At 40.0% G+C, this 17,486-nt stretch overlaps 2 protein-coding genes across 2 annotated transcripts; one reads left to right on the forward strand and one right to left on the reverse strand.

Annotated features, from left to right (window-relative positions):
* The first annotated feature begins 8,886 nt into the window (after window positions 1–8,886).
* On the forward strand, window positions 8,887–15,816 carry LOC111662595 (glomulin-like). Its single transcript, XM_023416506.2, has 18 exons — window positions 8,887–9,080; window positions 9,570–9,695; window positions 10,637–10,747; window positions 10,824–10,932; window positions 11,161–11,410; window positions 11,825–11,915; window positions 12,027–12,193; window positions 12,283–12,336; window positions 12,428–12,458; window positions 12,571–12,660; window positions 12,830–12,871; window positions 12,984–13,057; window positions 14,024–14,108; window positions 14,258–14,367; window positions 14,873–14,936; window positions 15,028–15,163; window positions 15,280–15,374; window positions 15,455–15,816. The coding sequence occupies exons 1-18, from the start codon at window positions 9,039–9,041 to the stop codon at window positions 15,545–15,547; spliced, it is 1,770 nt and encodes a 589-aa protein (XP_023272274.1). The 5' UTR covers window positions 8,887–9,038; the 3' UTR covers window positions 15,548–15,816.
* cunh1orf146 (chromosome unknown C1orf146 homolog) lies at window positions 15,798–17,407 on the reverse strand. Its single transcript, XM_023416517.2, has 5 exons — window positions 17,256–17,407; window positions 16,912–17,005; window positions 16,501–16,672; window positions 16,288–16,366; window positions 15,798–15,947 (listed from the first exon to the last, which is right to left on the reverse strand). Exons 1-5 carry the CDS (start codon window positions 17,319–17,321, stop codon window positions 15,840–15,842), a joined length of 519 nt encoding a protein of 172 aa, XP_023272285.1. The 5' UTR covers window positions 17,322–17,407; the 3' UTR covers window positions 15,798–15,839.
* Window positions 17,408–17,486: the final 79 nt, after the last annotated feature.

Here is a 17,486-nt window from a genome sequence, read left to right on the forward strand (position 1 = left end):
GGGTGGGGGTGGGGGGGGCTGCTGGTGGTGGTGGGTAGTGGTGGATGTGTGGGGGCCGGCTAGGACGAGGACTCACTTTGATGAAAGAGGGGGGCTGGTGAGGCTGTCCACTCATTTAAAGACATGTTTATCCGGTTCATTTAGCATCACATATCACTAGACAATTTGGATGTGAGCTGTCACTCAGGAACAAAAGGCTGCTCCGCCGTCACTCAGGAAGAACTCATGTCTGTGTCACAGTCCCCTGCTCTCTGGACGCTTCTACATGTAAAATTTTATATTCTGTACCTGACAAAATGAACCTGTGTTCAATCCTTTTATGGCATCTGCTGCTGGTGTTGTTGGCCTGGTTTCTAAAGTCACGTCTAATAAGAAATGAATCCTGAAGGTGACATTAAAAGGATCCACTCTGGTTAAAAGGCTTGATAACGAAAGATTCTCCTCTCTTCAGGGGAAAGACAACACATGAAAAGAAAATCAAGTGACAAGAAAGAGAGCTTTGCAGCCTTTTAGTGGGTGGTTGATATTCTTGTTCACTCATAAAAGGTTTTACATCGCAGAGAATTTGTGATGAGACGATGTGCAGAATGTAAAGCTGTGAGATTCATGCACAAATCCTCGCATGCTACACAGTTAATCTGAGTATAAATAACACTGAGCTGTTAGTACTTTTTTGTGCTGATGGAAATGATCCACAGCAGTATGTGACAGTATTAAAAAAACTGTGCAGCTTCAGTGCAGAAGGAGACCTTGGTTTAAGTATACGAACTACATCTATTCAATAAATTCAAATAAGAAGAGATCTGGTAAAGTAACCGAAAGTGCAGGTAACCGAAAGCGCAGAGTAAGCGTGAGTTGGACATGTGCGGGTGTTAGAGGTGTTGGGAGAGAACATGTTCTCGGAAAAGATCAGTCTTCAAGAGATTCTTGAAGCCAGAGAGTCTCGGCTCTGATAGCTGATAGATGGAACACAGTTGCCAAGCAGGAGCATAAGCTTGTATGATTGAGTGGAGGTAGATGGGTGAAGACCCAGAAATCACAAATTACAATGCAGTTGCAGTGCCAATAAGTTCTCACGTTTTACTGTTTTACAACATTGAATCAAAATAGATTTCATGTCACTTTCTGTGACACGGATGAAAAGAAAAGTGAAAACAAAGATCTACAAAGTCAAAACATATGTCTGCATGAGTATTCAACACCTTTAATAGTCACACTGCAGTATCACTGGGCAGAGTTTGTTTTTTGAAACCACATACCTGCATGTAGCCATGGGGAGTTTCAATTGATTGTAGTATATACAGTACATACACCTGGAAGGTTCAGCTTTTGGTTTGTAGGTATCACCACAAAACCTAACCTATAGCGCAAAGACAAAGGAACTCCTTCAAGCAACTCTGAGAGAAGGTGACTTAAAGTCAGAGGATAGACACAAAAAAATATCCAAGTCACTGAACATCCCTCCAGTCCAGTTAAATCAATCATTAAGGAATGGACAGAGTAGCTCTAAATCTGCTAAACCTACACAGAAAAGGCTTAAAAACGACATGAATGTTCTGGAGTAAAATCAGAGTCCAGATCTCAGTTCAATCTACAATCTGTGGCTCCATTAAAAAACAGGTTGTTCACTCAGAATCCTGATGCAACCTGATTGATCTGGAGTAATTTGCAAAGAAGAATGGGGAAAACATTGCAGTGTCCAGTCAGTGCTGCCAAAGCTGCTTCTATGAAGTACTGATGTGGAGTGGGTGACTAGTTACGTATTCAAACATGTATTTTGTATTTGTAATTACTTACTTCACTGTTTCTGTTCACCAGTGTCAGAGAGCCACAGTAAATCTGCTTTGATTCAATGTTGTAAAACAAAACAAATCAACATGAAAACTTGACTTTTATAAGGACTCAATGCATAAATAAACAAACCATGTACAGTACAACCCAGTGTTGTGTAGCCAAAGATTGTAATGAAGCGGTAAGATGTGTTGCAATGCAGGAAGGTTTAGTGCCTCTGTCAAAATAACACACAAAACCTCTTTCAGGTTGTATTATCTATGCAAACAGCAGATGATTTGAGAACGAGAAGGCAGCACAAGATGTTACTTTGTGATACTGTCATCCCCTTAACCAGGCCTGATTGCAGCTATGAATCTTTCTAAAAAATTCATAAGATCCATTTCACATATGACCGAGCCAAGCATGTGCCTGTATCTAAATAGCAAGGAGAGAGCGAGGCGAGGAAGATCTATAAGAGGAGTCCTCAGCTAAAGGAAGGAGCACAAAATGACAAAGATTTATTCTCAGCCATGATCAAATATTTATGCTGAGGCATTCAAGTAAAGTTACTTTTTGTGTTCTGATTTAATGAATGATTTGAGCAGTGGTAGTGCTGGGAGGCACAGATGTTGGGTTCGCTGAAGCCTGCACTAATGCCCATTCAGGGGTCTGTGTGGTCATGTGTCAGACTGCAGCAGGATCAAAGCAGAGTAATGCCATTGTGGCGATCGCGGCATAGAGGAGTAGGATGGTAAGTACTTCCACAGCCCCAGAGGTCTACACCGGGCCACGGCCGGGCAAAATGAAGCAGGAACGAGTGAGAATAATTTCTATATTAATATACTGTCTCCTGCAGGAGAAACAGCATTTCTAAATAGGATTTTTTTTATCCTGTTTCATCCATAAATTAAAATGAAAGGTGACAATGAACAATTAGTCTACATACCATTGAAGCATAACATTAACCCAATTCTGTTTTTTTTTGTCATGTGCCAGTATGTTGCCAATCACTCTATTAGAGATGGGCCACTTTACAATAGGAGTGCGCACAGTGGGATTGATCCCAAATGACAAAGCCACAGTCAAAGGAAATTGATCCAGGCAGTGCAGTGACTCTCCCATTCTCCCTCTGGCATCCACTGAAACATTAATGACCCCAAGCTGAATCTGATCTGGCCTTCTTTACTCAGTGTTTTGTCTTTACTCAGAGCTGTCTGCCCACTTAACATCCTCTGAAATAAATATATTAAAAAAATATTGATTATTTGTGTCAAAAATGGCTTTCTCAGGATAAAAGAACCCAAACTGAAAATATATGTCACCTGAAACAAACAAATAACAAAACTAACAAATAAATAACTACGCAGTATAAAAACTTTCACCTTCATAACTAGTAGTGAAAGAAAAGATTCTAAACAAAGTTGTAAAGTCTGTAAATTCAAAGACAGGTCCAGATCAGATGACCTGAAAGCAAGCAGTGAGTGGGCAGGAAGTGCCAGGAGACATCAGTGGCAGGTGAAATAGAAATTCTAACACTCGAGTGAACACTTAAACTTATAAAGGGAGTTTGAAAAAAAAAAAAAAAAAAAAAAAAAAGGCTAAAAGCCTCCATCACTTCCAACAAGACATTGGTACCCCAAACACAGTGTGTCAGCATCTTTAAACACCGGAGAGAAGGGGAGATGACAGAATCGTTTTGACAGCCAGTTCACATGTAACATCTCCGATTCATCCACCTTGGGGAGTTGCTGGGCAGTTTTACCCCGCTGCCGGGGGAAACCAAGCCCCGTGTGTGATAGCAGAGTGGGCAGGGCCGAGCTTGTGCGCCGCGCCACGCGCCACTTATTGATCAGAGTCAGACAGGGTGTCAGTCTCCACAGCCCAGAGATACAGCGGGCAAGCAGCAGTTATCTGTGTCTATTAAGGCGTCCGCTCTGTGTGTATTGATTGGGAACAACTCGACACAGGGAATTGTCATCAAAATGCCGATTTACAAAAGGTTGAGCAGGCAGTGGTGGAGTCTGTATGGTGCAGGCAGTATGGATTTGTTGATGCAGTTCCTGCCAGCGGCACTCGATACCAGACAGATGCTGCAGCTCAGGACAGACTGAGGTGTGTGGCCTGGGCCTTTGTCTCACCTTGGGAGCTTTCACCTCACAGCACACTGGTAGATAAAGCAGCTTTATGCCATGTTGAAAGATGTGAAAAAGACTGGACTACATTACCGCAACAGCTTCTGCCAGAGCACAAACAGATGTTCTCCAAACACACACTCAGACTGCACCCACACGGCCCCTCCCTGCGATTGTTTGCTACAGGGGCAAAGCTTTTACAAAAAGGGGCCAAGGTCAGGATTCTCCCTTGTGAGACCACAATCTCCATTAGCTGTCAGTACACTGGGGTCTCTCTTTCCCCCTGAATATATTCTACTTCTAGACTCCACTTCTACACTGGCACCACTGCTGAGAGAAGAAGAAAAATGAAATGAACAGCTCATGTGAACTCACCTCTACAGCGCAAGGTCACAGACCTAGTTGTGTGTTGACAAAAAGTCACATACTTGTACTTTCCTCTATAGAATCTACACATACAAAAATTAAGTTTTATCTACTGAGGTTTTCACATGTCTGTCTCTGAGATCTTAGCTGCCGTCCAAACGGAAGAGGAGAATAGAACATCATTTCTAGCTTTTAAAGAATTTGGCTTTATGTTTCTTATTGTCAGCAAATCCCATGAAAAAAGACCAAACCATTGATCCTACTAACAAGTATTTTAGTCTGATATTGAGCCTGATATATTCTTCTGTGTCACAGAGCTCCAGTGTTGTCCAAAAAGACAACATCAATTAACCACATTGTTGAACTTCATTACCATGACAATCCTAATAATCCAACCAGAGATTGTTTTCTACGAAATGCATTTGCACACAAGTATCAAAAGTCTGTGGTTAAACACAGACTCCATGACTCATGCACTATTTACACATGTTTGAGTAATGTTACTGAAATCCACATCACTGATCACTGATAGATAATTACTAAGCCTTCTTTGAACGTACAAAGACTTTTAACATGTGCTTCTTCAGTGAAGAATGAATATGTTGGAGTGCCACAGACATGGAAGTCAGAAAGTATGACAAAGAAAATATAGAGTAACATCAACCTTGTCCTTTACAGCAGTGTAAACGACTCTGATCAAACTCAACAACAAAGTCTCTTTCCACAAAAAGAGCCCTGGTTGCTCTGGAAAAGTGAGGACAATTTTCATTGGACGTTAGTTCTACCAAAGGAACAGTCCTGATTAACTCCGCCCACAGGTCAGCGGATTGTGTCACGTCAATTTTTTACAGAACAACACATCGTCTTAATTCTTCACACAGAAGACAAAATATTAAATATTTGAGATCCTTCCATCATCAATCTCATAATTATGCTCTGATCAACAGATCAGACAATAGTCTTAAGTATCTACACTGGAATATAAAGAAAGATATAGGGTAAATATACAGGTAGTTTACGTTTCTTCCTTTTTGTGTGATCTGGGTGAAATTTAAACTATCAAACATTTAACTTCACTTGAGATCCTTTGGATCAAATAGTAAAGCAACAATCACAAAAGCAAATCTGGACTGTATAAAAAATATTTTAAAATCAAATTCATCCGCCCGTCCCAGAAAGCAGCAGTGTAGCTGAAGCGGGACCCAGGGGAGAGGCCCTAAACATGGCAGTTTTTCTTGACAAGCACAGCGGGGCCTGGGGAGGTGCTGGGCAGACACGAGAGCTTGCAGCAGTCTGCCGAGGCCTCCCGGGGACGCCGAATGGATAAATAGTTCACTTAGAACCTCTTGCTCTCTAAGAGGTCACAAAGGAAATATGGGATAGAAAGGGAAAGTGGAGAGGCTTTATCTCGCTCTCATAGGATTGCTGCCTGTTTGTATACTAGACTGCTCCATAAATACTGCAACATCTGCTTTATGACTGAAATGATACAGTCAACTGTGCTTAACTCGTGATTTTTCTTTCAACTAAAGAGCAAACTTATGTTACTTTACATCGTGTTCCATCAGGACATATCAACATGTCATAAACCTTGAGCTACATCCTCAGAAACACAAAGGAACTTGATGAATCTAAAACTCAATCCTAACCTAATCTGCTTTCCTTCAGCGTCCTGGAGCTGATAGAAGTCCATCTTCTACACACCTTGTTACACAGTTGTGTTGTAGTAGTCCGGTAAATTAAATATAGATGGATATGTGATATCGGTGACCTGAGATATGGCTCTGAACACTGCCGACCGCTCCCCACATGCCTAGACAGCACGGGCTGTCACACAGTATCTTCACCTGACCTGAAGATTCATGGAAACAGATACTTCAGTCAAGGCTTCCAAATAAATGTACTTGTTGATCTAAGATAAATTACAGGTGTAAAGTGAAGCTGCAGACTGTGTGTCAGATTTCACACTGGAACATTTTATCTCCTGACACACTGATACAGGGAGCGATATACATTATTGGCCACACTATATGTCAGTGGTTGTGTCATTTGGGTTTTTTATTTTGGTATTTTTTCATATGTACGCCTATACTTTTATATCGTTTCTGTCAATCAAACCACAGCCACGCAGTCCTGATGTTGAAGATTAAGAATCTTTGACAGTAATAATCAATAATAAGATGCGTCTTAACTTTGATTTATAACAAGGTTAAAAACAAATATTTGATTTGAAGTAAATACATTTGGCATTTGTGCTTGTATAATTATTAAAATATGAATTAAAATAAATAACCCCTTTACATCCATATGTGTCAATAAGGTGTTGAATGACAAATCCAATCTACAGTAATGGACATGGCTCTCCAGAGAAACAGTGCCCTCCTGAGTTGGAAAGTGATCACTGCTTTTACTCACTCATGTGGACATTTGTATTCTTTGTTATAAATTAATAAAAATCAAGCAAATCTGGATTCTACACCTTTACTAATATGGACAAGTGATTTTTTTTTTTTTGTATAAAGCTGAACCAATTTTCAACCAAAATACATTTTCACTGTTTTGTACCCATTAATATAAAAACAGGAGCAATTGCAGTCCAATAATAAAAAATAAAAAAAATATTTTAGGCTGCAGAGTTTGCTCAAAAGATTCATTTTCTATGGTGTATTAGACGGTCTGCTGTAGGCTCTGGCAAGTGAAAGTAAAAGACGACTAAACGAAGCAACAGCATGTGGTATTATTTTCACCTTGTAAGTTTCTGTGTGTGTGTGTGTGTGTGTGTGTGTGTGTGTGTGTGTGTGTGTGTGTGTGTGTGTGTGCCATCAGAGGCAGTTTTGAGGACTTTGAAAGGTGTTAATATGTTAGATGTTTTGTCACCATGACAGCATCACAACTGTACAACATACAGTCATGAAACGTCAAAGGTGTGTAACTGACAATCAAAATGAAGGCAGTTTGACGATGAGTGTGGTCCAAACCATGACTGCTGTGTGCTCATGTTATAAAGTAGTAATAACTTCTGCATACCCGTGTAATTATGTAGTAATAACTACCAAGTACTCATGGGTCAACATGTTGAAGGCTGCTGTGATCTCATCACAAGATGGTCTCTAGTTTGCTTTTGTGTCTGTTGCTCCCCAGGACAACTGGCGAAACTAAACGTCATCAGCTAGCAATTAAGAATGACAAAATCAGGGACAAACATGGAGTGAGCAGCAGTCTGTTTACTGTATTTGCTTTGCGGCTTTTGTCTAGGGCTTTCATCACACGGCAATACAGAGAGCAAACCTGAGCGGCAGATGTTGGCTAAATCCAACCGTTCAAACACGCTTGTCTCCCTATTCATCTAAAATCAGGACTTGAGCTGCTCCTTTACTGAAGCTGTGTGGCTGCAGCAGGAAATCAGTGATTGTTTTTCTATTATATTACACACGCATGTGGACACTGGGGACAGGGGAGAAGCCTTTGTGTTTACACAGAGGAGCGATACGTTGTCAATCAGCAATCATAGAAAGGCATTCTTAATCCTTGTGCCTCACTGTACAACAGGCTTTTCCATCTAATTACACAGAAAAGTCTGGAGCACCCAGCACATGTCACAGGTAGATTTATTTGTCTCATACTGTCAAAACACAATGAGGCTAAGAGCAGTGCTGCGCATGTCAAATGAACATAGCACTTACTTGTTTAGTGCAATAACTACAAATAAGTTAAACTACTTGACCTTTTCATACAATTGATTCATCATTTACACTTAGAAGGCCAGTCTATTGGGTACACTTGTGCAGTCTAAAACAAAAGCTTTGCAATAAAAATTCACCTCTATGGTCTTATGCACCTCAGAGCAGCATTTCTTCAAGGACCTCTCTGTATTTCCTTCATCCTCCCTTCAATTCTGACCAGTCTCCCTGTCCCTGCTGCTGACAGGTTCCTCATGTCTTTCAGGCAGTCGCTGCTTTCCCTTAATACCTACAGAGTATAAAAATAAACTACTGGAGACTTTAAGATGCTTTAGATGCACAATGTCCACAGCAAACATTAAGTCTGTTTTTATTTTGGTAAAAGTTAACGTATTATTCCTGTGAGTGGAACAGAAATAGAGCCCTTCTTAAATCTGTCTGCACATTGTAACTGCCTTACCACACACTGACGATGATAACAAAAGCAGACATGATGATCACTGTGATGAACTCACATACATCTATACAATTTGATTTAAATACCTCAATAAAATGAAAAGAAATACAGCTGCAATAGATGATTAAAAAATAATAATTAAATACATGATATTATTTTCAATATAAAAATATGTATGAATTGGTATTTTGGTCACAGTCATTGTTTAGTACTGTATGACCACCTTCAGTGCAGGAAACTAGGCATGTATTTCAGTGAACGGATGTGTGAGTGGGTAGCAGAGACATATTCAATGGACTACAACACTATTTACAACAGGGGTTCAGGACTGGGAGTGTTATTACGACTGGATCCTTCCAGACAGTTCCACATTTTCTGTGACCACACATAAGTGCTCTGGTTTAATCCTATTACATGTCAAGCACAAAGGGAGATAAGAGGTTTACGTTGGGGTTCCTTACAGACCGAGTCTCTCTCTTTCTGTTTCTCCCTCGAGACACCAGCAGAGCTTCACATTTTTCATACTGGTGCTGACACCGGTTATTAGACCTGCCACAGCATCTGTTGTGTTGTGTTGAAAATAAAGACATATTGATAATAGGATTGCCTGGGAGGACTGAGGAGACACTGATGATGAAGGAGGATCAGGTGAATGAAACAATCCGGAGATGGGTAAGTCAACAATTTGCTTTCACTGTAATACAATTTAGCTGAGGCTGATCATTCTCATGATCCTCTATCATGATGATTCAGTGAGGTAGGACCCTGTGTGGCGGGTGCTTTTAATAAATCACTCAAATAACATACCTACTTCGACTGACTGACATTAACGTGAACCAGAACTGGCCTGCTCTGTGTCTCATGCCTTCCTCCTCTCTCACTACAGAGACCTATCAAAACAAAAAAGAAAATATGGCAATAATAAACAGGTGCTTTGCCGGTAATAATAATAATAATAATAATAATAATAATAATAATAATAATAATAATAATAATAATCATAATCATAATCATAATCATAATAATAATCACTTGCTGCCCGATTGGTAATAAAAATGATAGATGTTCCAATAACATTTTCTCTTTCTGGGTCTTTAAATTACAGTGTTTATAAGACAGAGAATATGAACATAATTTGATAACCCTCAATCTTGTATTTAGAGAGAAACTCCAGAAGAAGATCTGAAGCCAGAGGACTACCAGCAGTTCAAGAATTTGGGATCTGCATGTCTCACTCGGGGTGATAACGCGCAACTACTGAAATTCGTTCAGGATGAGAAAAACCAGGTATTTCTCCTCCTGCACCAAAACAACAGAGGAACATCTGCTCAGCAGTAGAAACACCTCACAGATATGAAGTGACAGTAGATCGACAGTGTTAATCTGTCATACAGGACTAACAGCACATACAAGGCCACACTGCAGCCTCCTGAGCACCAGCAGCTACCCAGCTATGCTAAACATTTAACATGCACATCACTACTCTGTGCCTGCTGGCCTCTTGACCTGGAGGTGTGGGGAGGAAACAAGCAGATATTCAGTCAGATTTCTCGCTCCACTGCTAACCCTCTCCAATACGGCATTCCTCTAAGTGCCCTTGGTTGTCCTATCTCTCCACGCTTCATGCAGTTTTGTGTAGTGTACTTTTAGAAGCATCTTACTCCTTCCTCTTTCTGGGGCAGTCCCGAGGGGTTTAAGATGATTGATTATCAAATGAGAAATCCCTGGCTTTCAACATGGACGTAGAGAGTAAACTTAGACATGGAGGGAGATATAGTCAGTACTGACAGTAATGGGGCTGCATTCCTACAATTTATTAAATTCTGTTGAAAAGATAAAGAATGGCAGCCATTTGTGCATCAGAAGGGTGACAGGCAAAAACATATTTCTGCAATTAACATTATTGCAAAAGCCAATAAACATGGCAGTCATGTCCATGATGTACTTAGAATTTGACAAACTTTTAGAGTTCAATATGGCATTGGAGAATTTTTTTCTACCAATTTCTACCATAATCATGCTTTTTAACGTCAGTCCATGAAATCACACTTTACGCCACAATGGTATGTATCGGATGTAAAGCAAGTGTGAAACTGGAGTTGCTGTTGCATGCACCTTTTTCTGCAGTTACATATGCAAAGTAAAGGAAGGGCGCAGTGAATCTATGGCAACAGGGTCTCTGTTTTTCTGGTTACTGATGAAGTATGTTTGCTTTCTCTTGCTCTTAGGGAATTGTGAAGTCTATGGGTTGTGTTCTCACGGCACCTCTTGTAAATGAAGTAGTTAAAAAAGGGATGAGTCTCGATCCATGCCAGGCTGCCATCACACATCTGACCAGCGTAGGTGCAAACAATTCATTTATATAATGAGGCGTGCTTCCTATACATTACATCAAATGTGTGTTTTTGCTTTTAGACTTGCAGGCCAGACGAACTCCTGCATAGTTTGCTTGAACTAATTGAGGACATTGATCCGGCTGCCATTTCTGAGACCATCATAGCCCTCGTCCCACATCTTAAAACAGGTGACACAGCTCTCTGTGCGATGAATTATGATGTCATATTATAACACATGCATAATAATAATAATAATAATAATAATATTTTTATAAACAATTATAGATGTGTAGCACTTTTGGTTTTAGTCAGGGTCATTTTACTGGCGATAACGCATGCTATTTATGTTGTTATGGTATTTGGCTCCCCCTGCTGTACATTAATGTTAACTAACAACCACCTTGTGTGTTGAGAAGTGCTGCTTCGGATGGAGGGTAGAAAGGCAGCTCGTGTGGGCTTGGTTCTGACTGCCCTGCAGAAGCAGTTGTTGCGGCTGCCTGTTCCTTACACCAAGCAGCAGGAGGAGGCCGATGAGTACGGTCTGTGTCGCTGCTGCACCGCCCTGGCTGAATTCACAAAGTCTTTCGTGGAGGAAGTGAAGGGGAAAGACGGAAACTCTGTTACCACTGCTGAAGATGAGGAGCTGAGGACTGAGCTTCTCAAGTTGTACGTTTTATATATATGGTTATTTGGTTTAAGACAGATTAAACAGATGTTGATAATGGTAACGGTTTGTGTGTTTGAGAGATCAACAGGTTTTTTTCATTTTTTCGTTTTATTCATCCATTTTGTATTTTTTCTTTTCAAGATGTATCATTTTGGTAGAATATACACATATATTTTTAGAATAATTCTACATTATTTTTAAGTTTATTTATACTTTATACTATTTATACATCCTCAAAATTAGGATCTCAAAATTCTGTGTCTCTAGCTAAAAAAAAAGGTTTTTCTATTCTACTTTTATCTTTCAGTTGATGACAATATATATTCAACACTAACAACCAGCTTAGTATTAGTTTACAATATTAGCATTGTAGGTGAAGCATTAATGACAAATGATCAATTTTTTCCTTGCAGCTGCATGAGGAGCTTGAGGGAGCCTTTGCTAGAGGCTGAACTAAACCGAAACAGGAAATCATCGCTTTGGCTCTTTGCAACAGAGATAATGGTAAGAGCAAGGTCTTCTCTTCTTCTTTTTTAAATCTTTAAAGAAGCAGCAATACAGTGGAGTAGTTTTTTCTGTTTTTTAAGAGATCAATTTCACTATCCAATCGTACAGGTCACACTACCTGCAATCCAAGTGTCCCTGTCGGAGCTGCTGTTCTTCAGCTCTCTGAAGAAAAGCACTGTGATGGACAAAAGTCAGTCAAAGGAATCCAGAGCGTGTCTGGCCTATCTGCTGTTTGTCCAGCTCATCACCATCGACAGCTTTCCAGCAGTGTTCAGGTGTGATGAGAAGACATACATAGGTGATGGTTTTGATTGTAACTGTGCTGTACAAATGGTTTAAACTGCACTTTTTCCTGCTGTTCCAGTCCTGTATTTGTTCTTCAGTGCAACATGGAATACATCAATGAACTTCTCAGTAGGTATGCTGTTAGCACAACATGAAGTGAATATGGTTCTTGTTTTAAAATGATCAGTTTCTTATAATTATCTGTCATCTTGCTTCTTTAACAGCAAAAAGGAATCGCACTTGCTGAAAGGACTGGTAAGGGCACATTCATATACAGTTTTTCTTTCTAAAAGGTGAGATTAGATCAAGCTTGATCGTTGAAAACTAAGGCCATTTTTCTTGGGAATAATTGTGTATTATCAATCAGGCACTGTATGGAAAGAGCTTGGAGAGCGTGCAGGACAACAGCCTTCCTGTGAGTCTACTGGAGCTGAAGAGCTTTTATAGTGTACCACAGGTAAGACAAGCGTGACATCTGCCTCATTTTTACAAATTTAAAAGCTGAATTAAGACTTTGACTGTCACATAACAAAATGTGACCAGTTTGTTGCATACCATAACAGTCACGAGAATTATATGAATACTTTTGACCAATCAGTGACTGATCGTTGTCCTGTCATTCACAGAAACTGCGGCAAGTACTGACTGACTGCCCAATGCAACATTTGGTGAGCATATAATTTATCCTTGATGAGTGGAATGTATTCTACATCTGTGATACTGTTAAAACATATACGTTTGTTGAATTGAAATTTTCTTTTGTGATCACTGCTTCCCCAGAGAGAATCAGGACTGCAGGTTTTCCAGCTCTTTATCAATAAATTAGATGCTGAGGCAAAGCACAAGTTTTTCAGGTGAGAAATGACATCACAGGAAAAAAGAAAATATTACTCAAATTCAAGCGCGCCTTCGTGAACTTGTTACGTTTCAGGGTTTCTGTGGATTAGTTAATGTAAATACAATGCACATTTTGCATATCATTTATAGCGCCTATTAAACTCACGTGAGCACTTTATCAAGAACACTTTTACAATCAGCCAATCACATAGCAGCAGTGGAATTAATAAAATCATGCAGACTGAGGTCAGAGGAGAATGACCAGAATGGTGGGAGCAGACAGAAAGTCCACGGTAACTCAGATAATCACTCTTTACAACTGTGGTGAGCAGAAAAGCTTCTCAGAATGAAAAATATGTTGAAGCTTGAGGCCGATAGGCTACAACAGCAGGAGACCACGTGCCCTCCTGTCACTAAGAACAGAAATCTGAGGCTGCAGTGGACACAGGCTCAGCAAAACTGGACAGCTGAAGACTGGAAAAACAAAGCCTGATCCAACGGATCTGGATTTCTGCCGCGGCACAGAGATGGTAGGGACAGAATCTGGCATCAACGGCATGAATCCATGGGCCAAACCTGCCTTGTGTCAACACTCCAGGCTGGTGGTGGTGGTTTAATGGTGTGGGGAATGTTTTCTTGACCCCTTAATGCCAATCAATCATGATTTGATTGTTACTGACCATGTGCTTCCCTTTATGACCACAGCTTACACATCTTGTAATGGCTACTTCCAGCATGATAATGTTCCATGTCACAAAGCAAAAGTCGTCAGACTAGTTTCATGAACATGCGTTCTTCAGAGGCCACGAAGAACTGAGGCCGTTTTGAGAGCAAAGGGAGACCCTACTCAGTATAAGTGTGGTGTTCCTAATAATGTGCTCAGTGAGTCTTTATACTGAATTTGTTCCTGCTTTAACCTACTGCTACTGTATTCCTCCCAATAATACTCTGAACTTTATCAACAACAATGTTTTCATTTGTAGGTGCATGTTAAAAGTCAGCAACCATGCAGGAGTGGAGAGTTATATAGTAAAGAACATCAAGAATCAAGTGGAATTTTCCATGAAGGTGAGAGATGTGGGCTTTCTAGATTCACATTACTATTTTTGATAAGAAATTAGAGGATCTGATCCTTGTGTTTAACCTCAGTGTTGATGCCTTAATCACTGTTTAATCTGATGATGTTATCTGAGGGTGTTTAATCTAATCTTCTCTAGCCTGGCAATGCCAATAAATGGTTCCTGGGAGAGGACTTTCTCTCATTGCTGAGACTGGTGCTGAGTTTGCCTCAAGGTTCTGAGACAGATCTGCTCAACAGTATGGACAGGTGACTGACATAAACAAGAGTTTAACATACTGACATTGCTCATTTTGTAATTTATGAGCCTACATTATGCATAATCCAGTAACTTCTACTAACTGTAGTAACTTCTACATTCCAAAACATACACACCACAATTTTAGAGAGGAGGCGATGCAGTGTGGAAGAAATCCCTTAGTGATGGTCTGTTTATCGTAAAAGTTACAAATCTTTCAAATCCCACACAAAGGGGCTTGTATTTGGACAAATCACAAACCACATATATACATGAGATGCAACCTGGAAAACTGTAGCTACAATCAAAATCAAGGCTGCATTTAAATGTAAAAAATTTCTGTGACATAATTAAGTTCAGATCTAATTAAGTCACAGACCTCTGCTCAAACCAATCTCAACTTTCTCAAAATGTGGCTTTCCTGCAGAGATCCAAAGACAAAGTCTGTAAATGTGAGAACTGGGACACTTTATCCAGACTCAGCCATTAAGCAATGCCCTGTCTTTGTTTATCAAGGATAATGGAGAGTCTGAATCTTGTGCGCTATCTACTTATCAGAGACAAAGAACCGTGGAGTAATGTAAGTCAGTCTCATTTAACACTTTCACTGCTCTTCCGCCAGCCAGCCTGGTTAATGCAGAAAGCTGACGATATACTCCTCTTTCCCTCAGACGGATGTGTGGGAAGAGCTGGGCAGGATGAAAGACGAATACCTAAAAATGCTGCGTGTGTGTATCAGCATATCAAGACCGTATTATTCCGCTGAACTGAATGCGCTGAGGGAGGATCAAAAGCTAAAAGCAAAAGGTTTTTCTGCTAATCAAACTGACAAAATGACAATGAAATACCCTTGCACAAATATCTAATGGAACAATAGTATCACAGTTTTCATACCATGAACCATCTCTGTTGTCCTCCCCCAGAAGCCAGAGATGCTGCCAGATCCACCAAATTAGTCAAAAGCTTAACAGTGAAACATGAAAACGTGTCTGATATGTCTCCAGAAGTCCAGCACCAGGTATAGAAACTCTCTTTCCTATCAGTTATCATTTTGGTTTTTGCGTCTGCAGACAAGCTGACTGCTCTCATGTGTCTCAGGTGTTGCAGAGTGCTTTGGTGACATTTGACCTGATGGAGAGTCTTATAGTCCGGATCGAGGAGATCACAGAGGAAAAGCTGAAGATCCAATAACTTAACCGAGAACGCTCATGCTCAAGTGTCACTTCCGACCACTGGGTTATTTTTCTAAACTCTATTTTATTTTATGATCGATAAAACATTTTTTTTTTTTTTTTTAAATGCATTCAATTGAATGTGAACATTTCTATGCCAAAGTTATTGTAAGAAATGTAAAAACAGAACAAACTGTGCTGAAACACTTGTACCTTGTATTTATATGGTTACCAAATAAAACTTGTACTGGTTAGCATCAAATAAAACTACACAAGGGATTGAGAGAACATGCTGGATCACCTGCTGAACTTCATAGTATGTCTCTTAGCATCTCCCACACAGGACTGCTTTCAACGATGTGAGCCTGAGCCAGAGACATCCGGTCTTGAATAGTGACTGCATGGGGTTTACTGGTGGCCTGCAGACAAATGAGACTTGGCTTACTTCACAAGGGAACAACAGCATGTCTAATTTATTAAAATAATAATAATAATAATAATAATAATAATACATTTTATTTAAAAGGCGCCTTTCTTTGCACTCAAGGACACCGTACAGAGTTACACAAATTGAGATTAAAAACACATTAAGAAGAAGCAACAATAAAAATGAAACATAAAAATAAAAACAATACAAAAGTGACGGAGCAATTGGCATCAGATGGAAAAGGCAGTTTTAAACAGATGTGTTTTGAGTTGCGATTTGAAATTATTATTTAGTATTACCAAATTACTTTTGTGTACTGCCTTTATATTTACCTTGGCAATCGTCAACATTCCTTTGACTATCTCAGCATTGTTTCGTACAGGCAGAATCTTGAGATTGCTGCCCAAGAACCTGAAACAGAAAAACACTTCATCAGTTATTTGAAATACGACTGGACAGATGATACCAGAATCCTTATTACATTAGTGTCAGTCAAGCAAATCAATTGGGCAACGCCCCCTGAATTTGTAAAAGAATATATCTACCTGCACTGAATCCCTGACAAAATTTCCAATTCCCTTTTTCCAATAAATGGCGCATATAGAAGTAGGAAGCTGTTGCGGTGTACTTGCACAAACTTCTTTATCCTCTCCATGAGTCCTGATTCCTCAAAACGCTCTGGGAGGTCTTGAGGGTCAACCAACAGAAATGCAGTTCCTGGTAAATAAGCAAGTAAGTTATAAATGCCTTATATTGAACAAAACACAGAATGACATTATTTATTTACAGAATATTTGTGGTCTGTGTTTTCAGGATCAGGTAAGGATCCAATAGCAGCTTAACAAAGCGAGTAGGAATGAGAGGTAGGTTAATTGGTATAACAAATGTAAAACATGTGTACTGGAAACTAGGGATGTGGTGTTTCAGTTTATGTGGTTATCAAACAGCAGTTTTACCTGACAGAGGAAAGATAAAGGCTCCGGACTCAACACTGTCTGAGAATCTGAGTCGGTGCTGTTGCGTGCTGAGCATCCTGTTAATGTCATGTTTCTGGTGAAAACAAATAAATACATAAATAAATACAGGTAATTAAATTAACTTAGCTTGTAAATTAGGTTAAAAGTAAAGCACGGTTATCTGCTGCTACTGCCGTATTGTCTTGGTTGTAACGCGTTAGCTAGACAACTAGCTAACCCATATCATAGCTAATATAGCTAACCCATATTATTTAGGCTATTTATTTCACCATGTGGAACCGAACTGTTAAAAAGGTTTGACAGTTCAAGAGTTAAACACTGACCTGGAGAGATGTGCTGACTATAACCGTTGTTTTCCAAGCAGGAGTCGTTTCCTTGTTTGTTGCCATTGCCGACTGGTCGATGAAAGATAAATATGTGGCGCAGTTCGAACCGAACCAACGGGGTTCGTTTGACCGTTGATGTCCTCGCGGTAGACTCCCACGAGACAGACGCTCCCTGTGTCCTGAGCACAGCACCAGCCACAGTTATGTCATGTTACAAGACAGCCACGA

Source organism: Seriola lalandi, unplaced genomic scaffold (assembly GCF_002814215.2).
Source record: "Seriola lalandi dorsalis isolate HSWRI2012SDOR001 ecotype SW California unplaced genomic scaffold, Sedor1 jcf7180002054566, whole genome shotgun sequence".
NCBI lineage: Eukaryota > Metazoa > Chordata > Actinopteri > Carangiformes > Carangidae > Seriola > Seriola lalandi.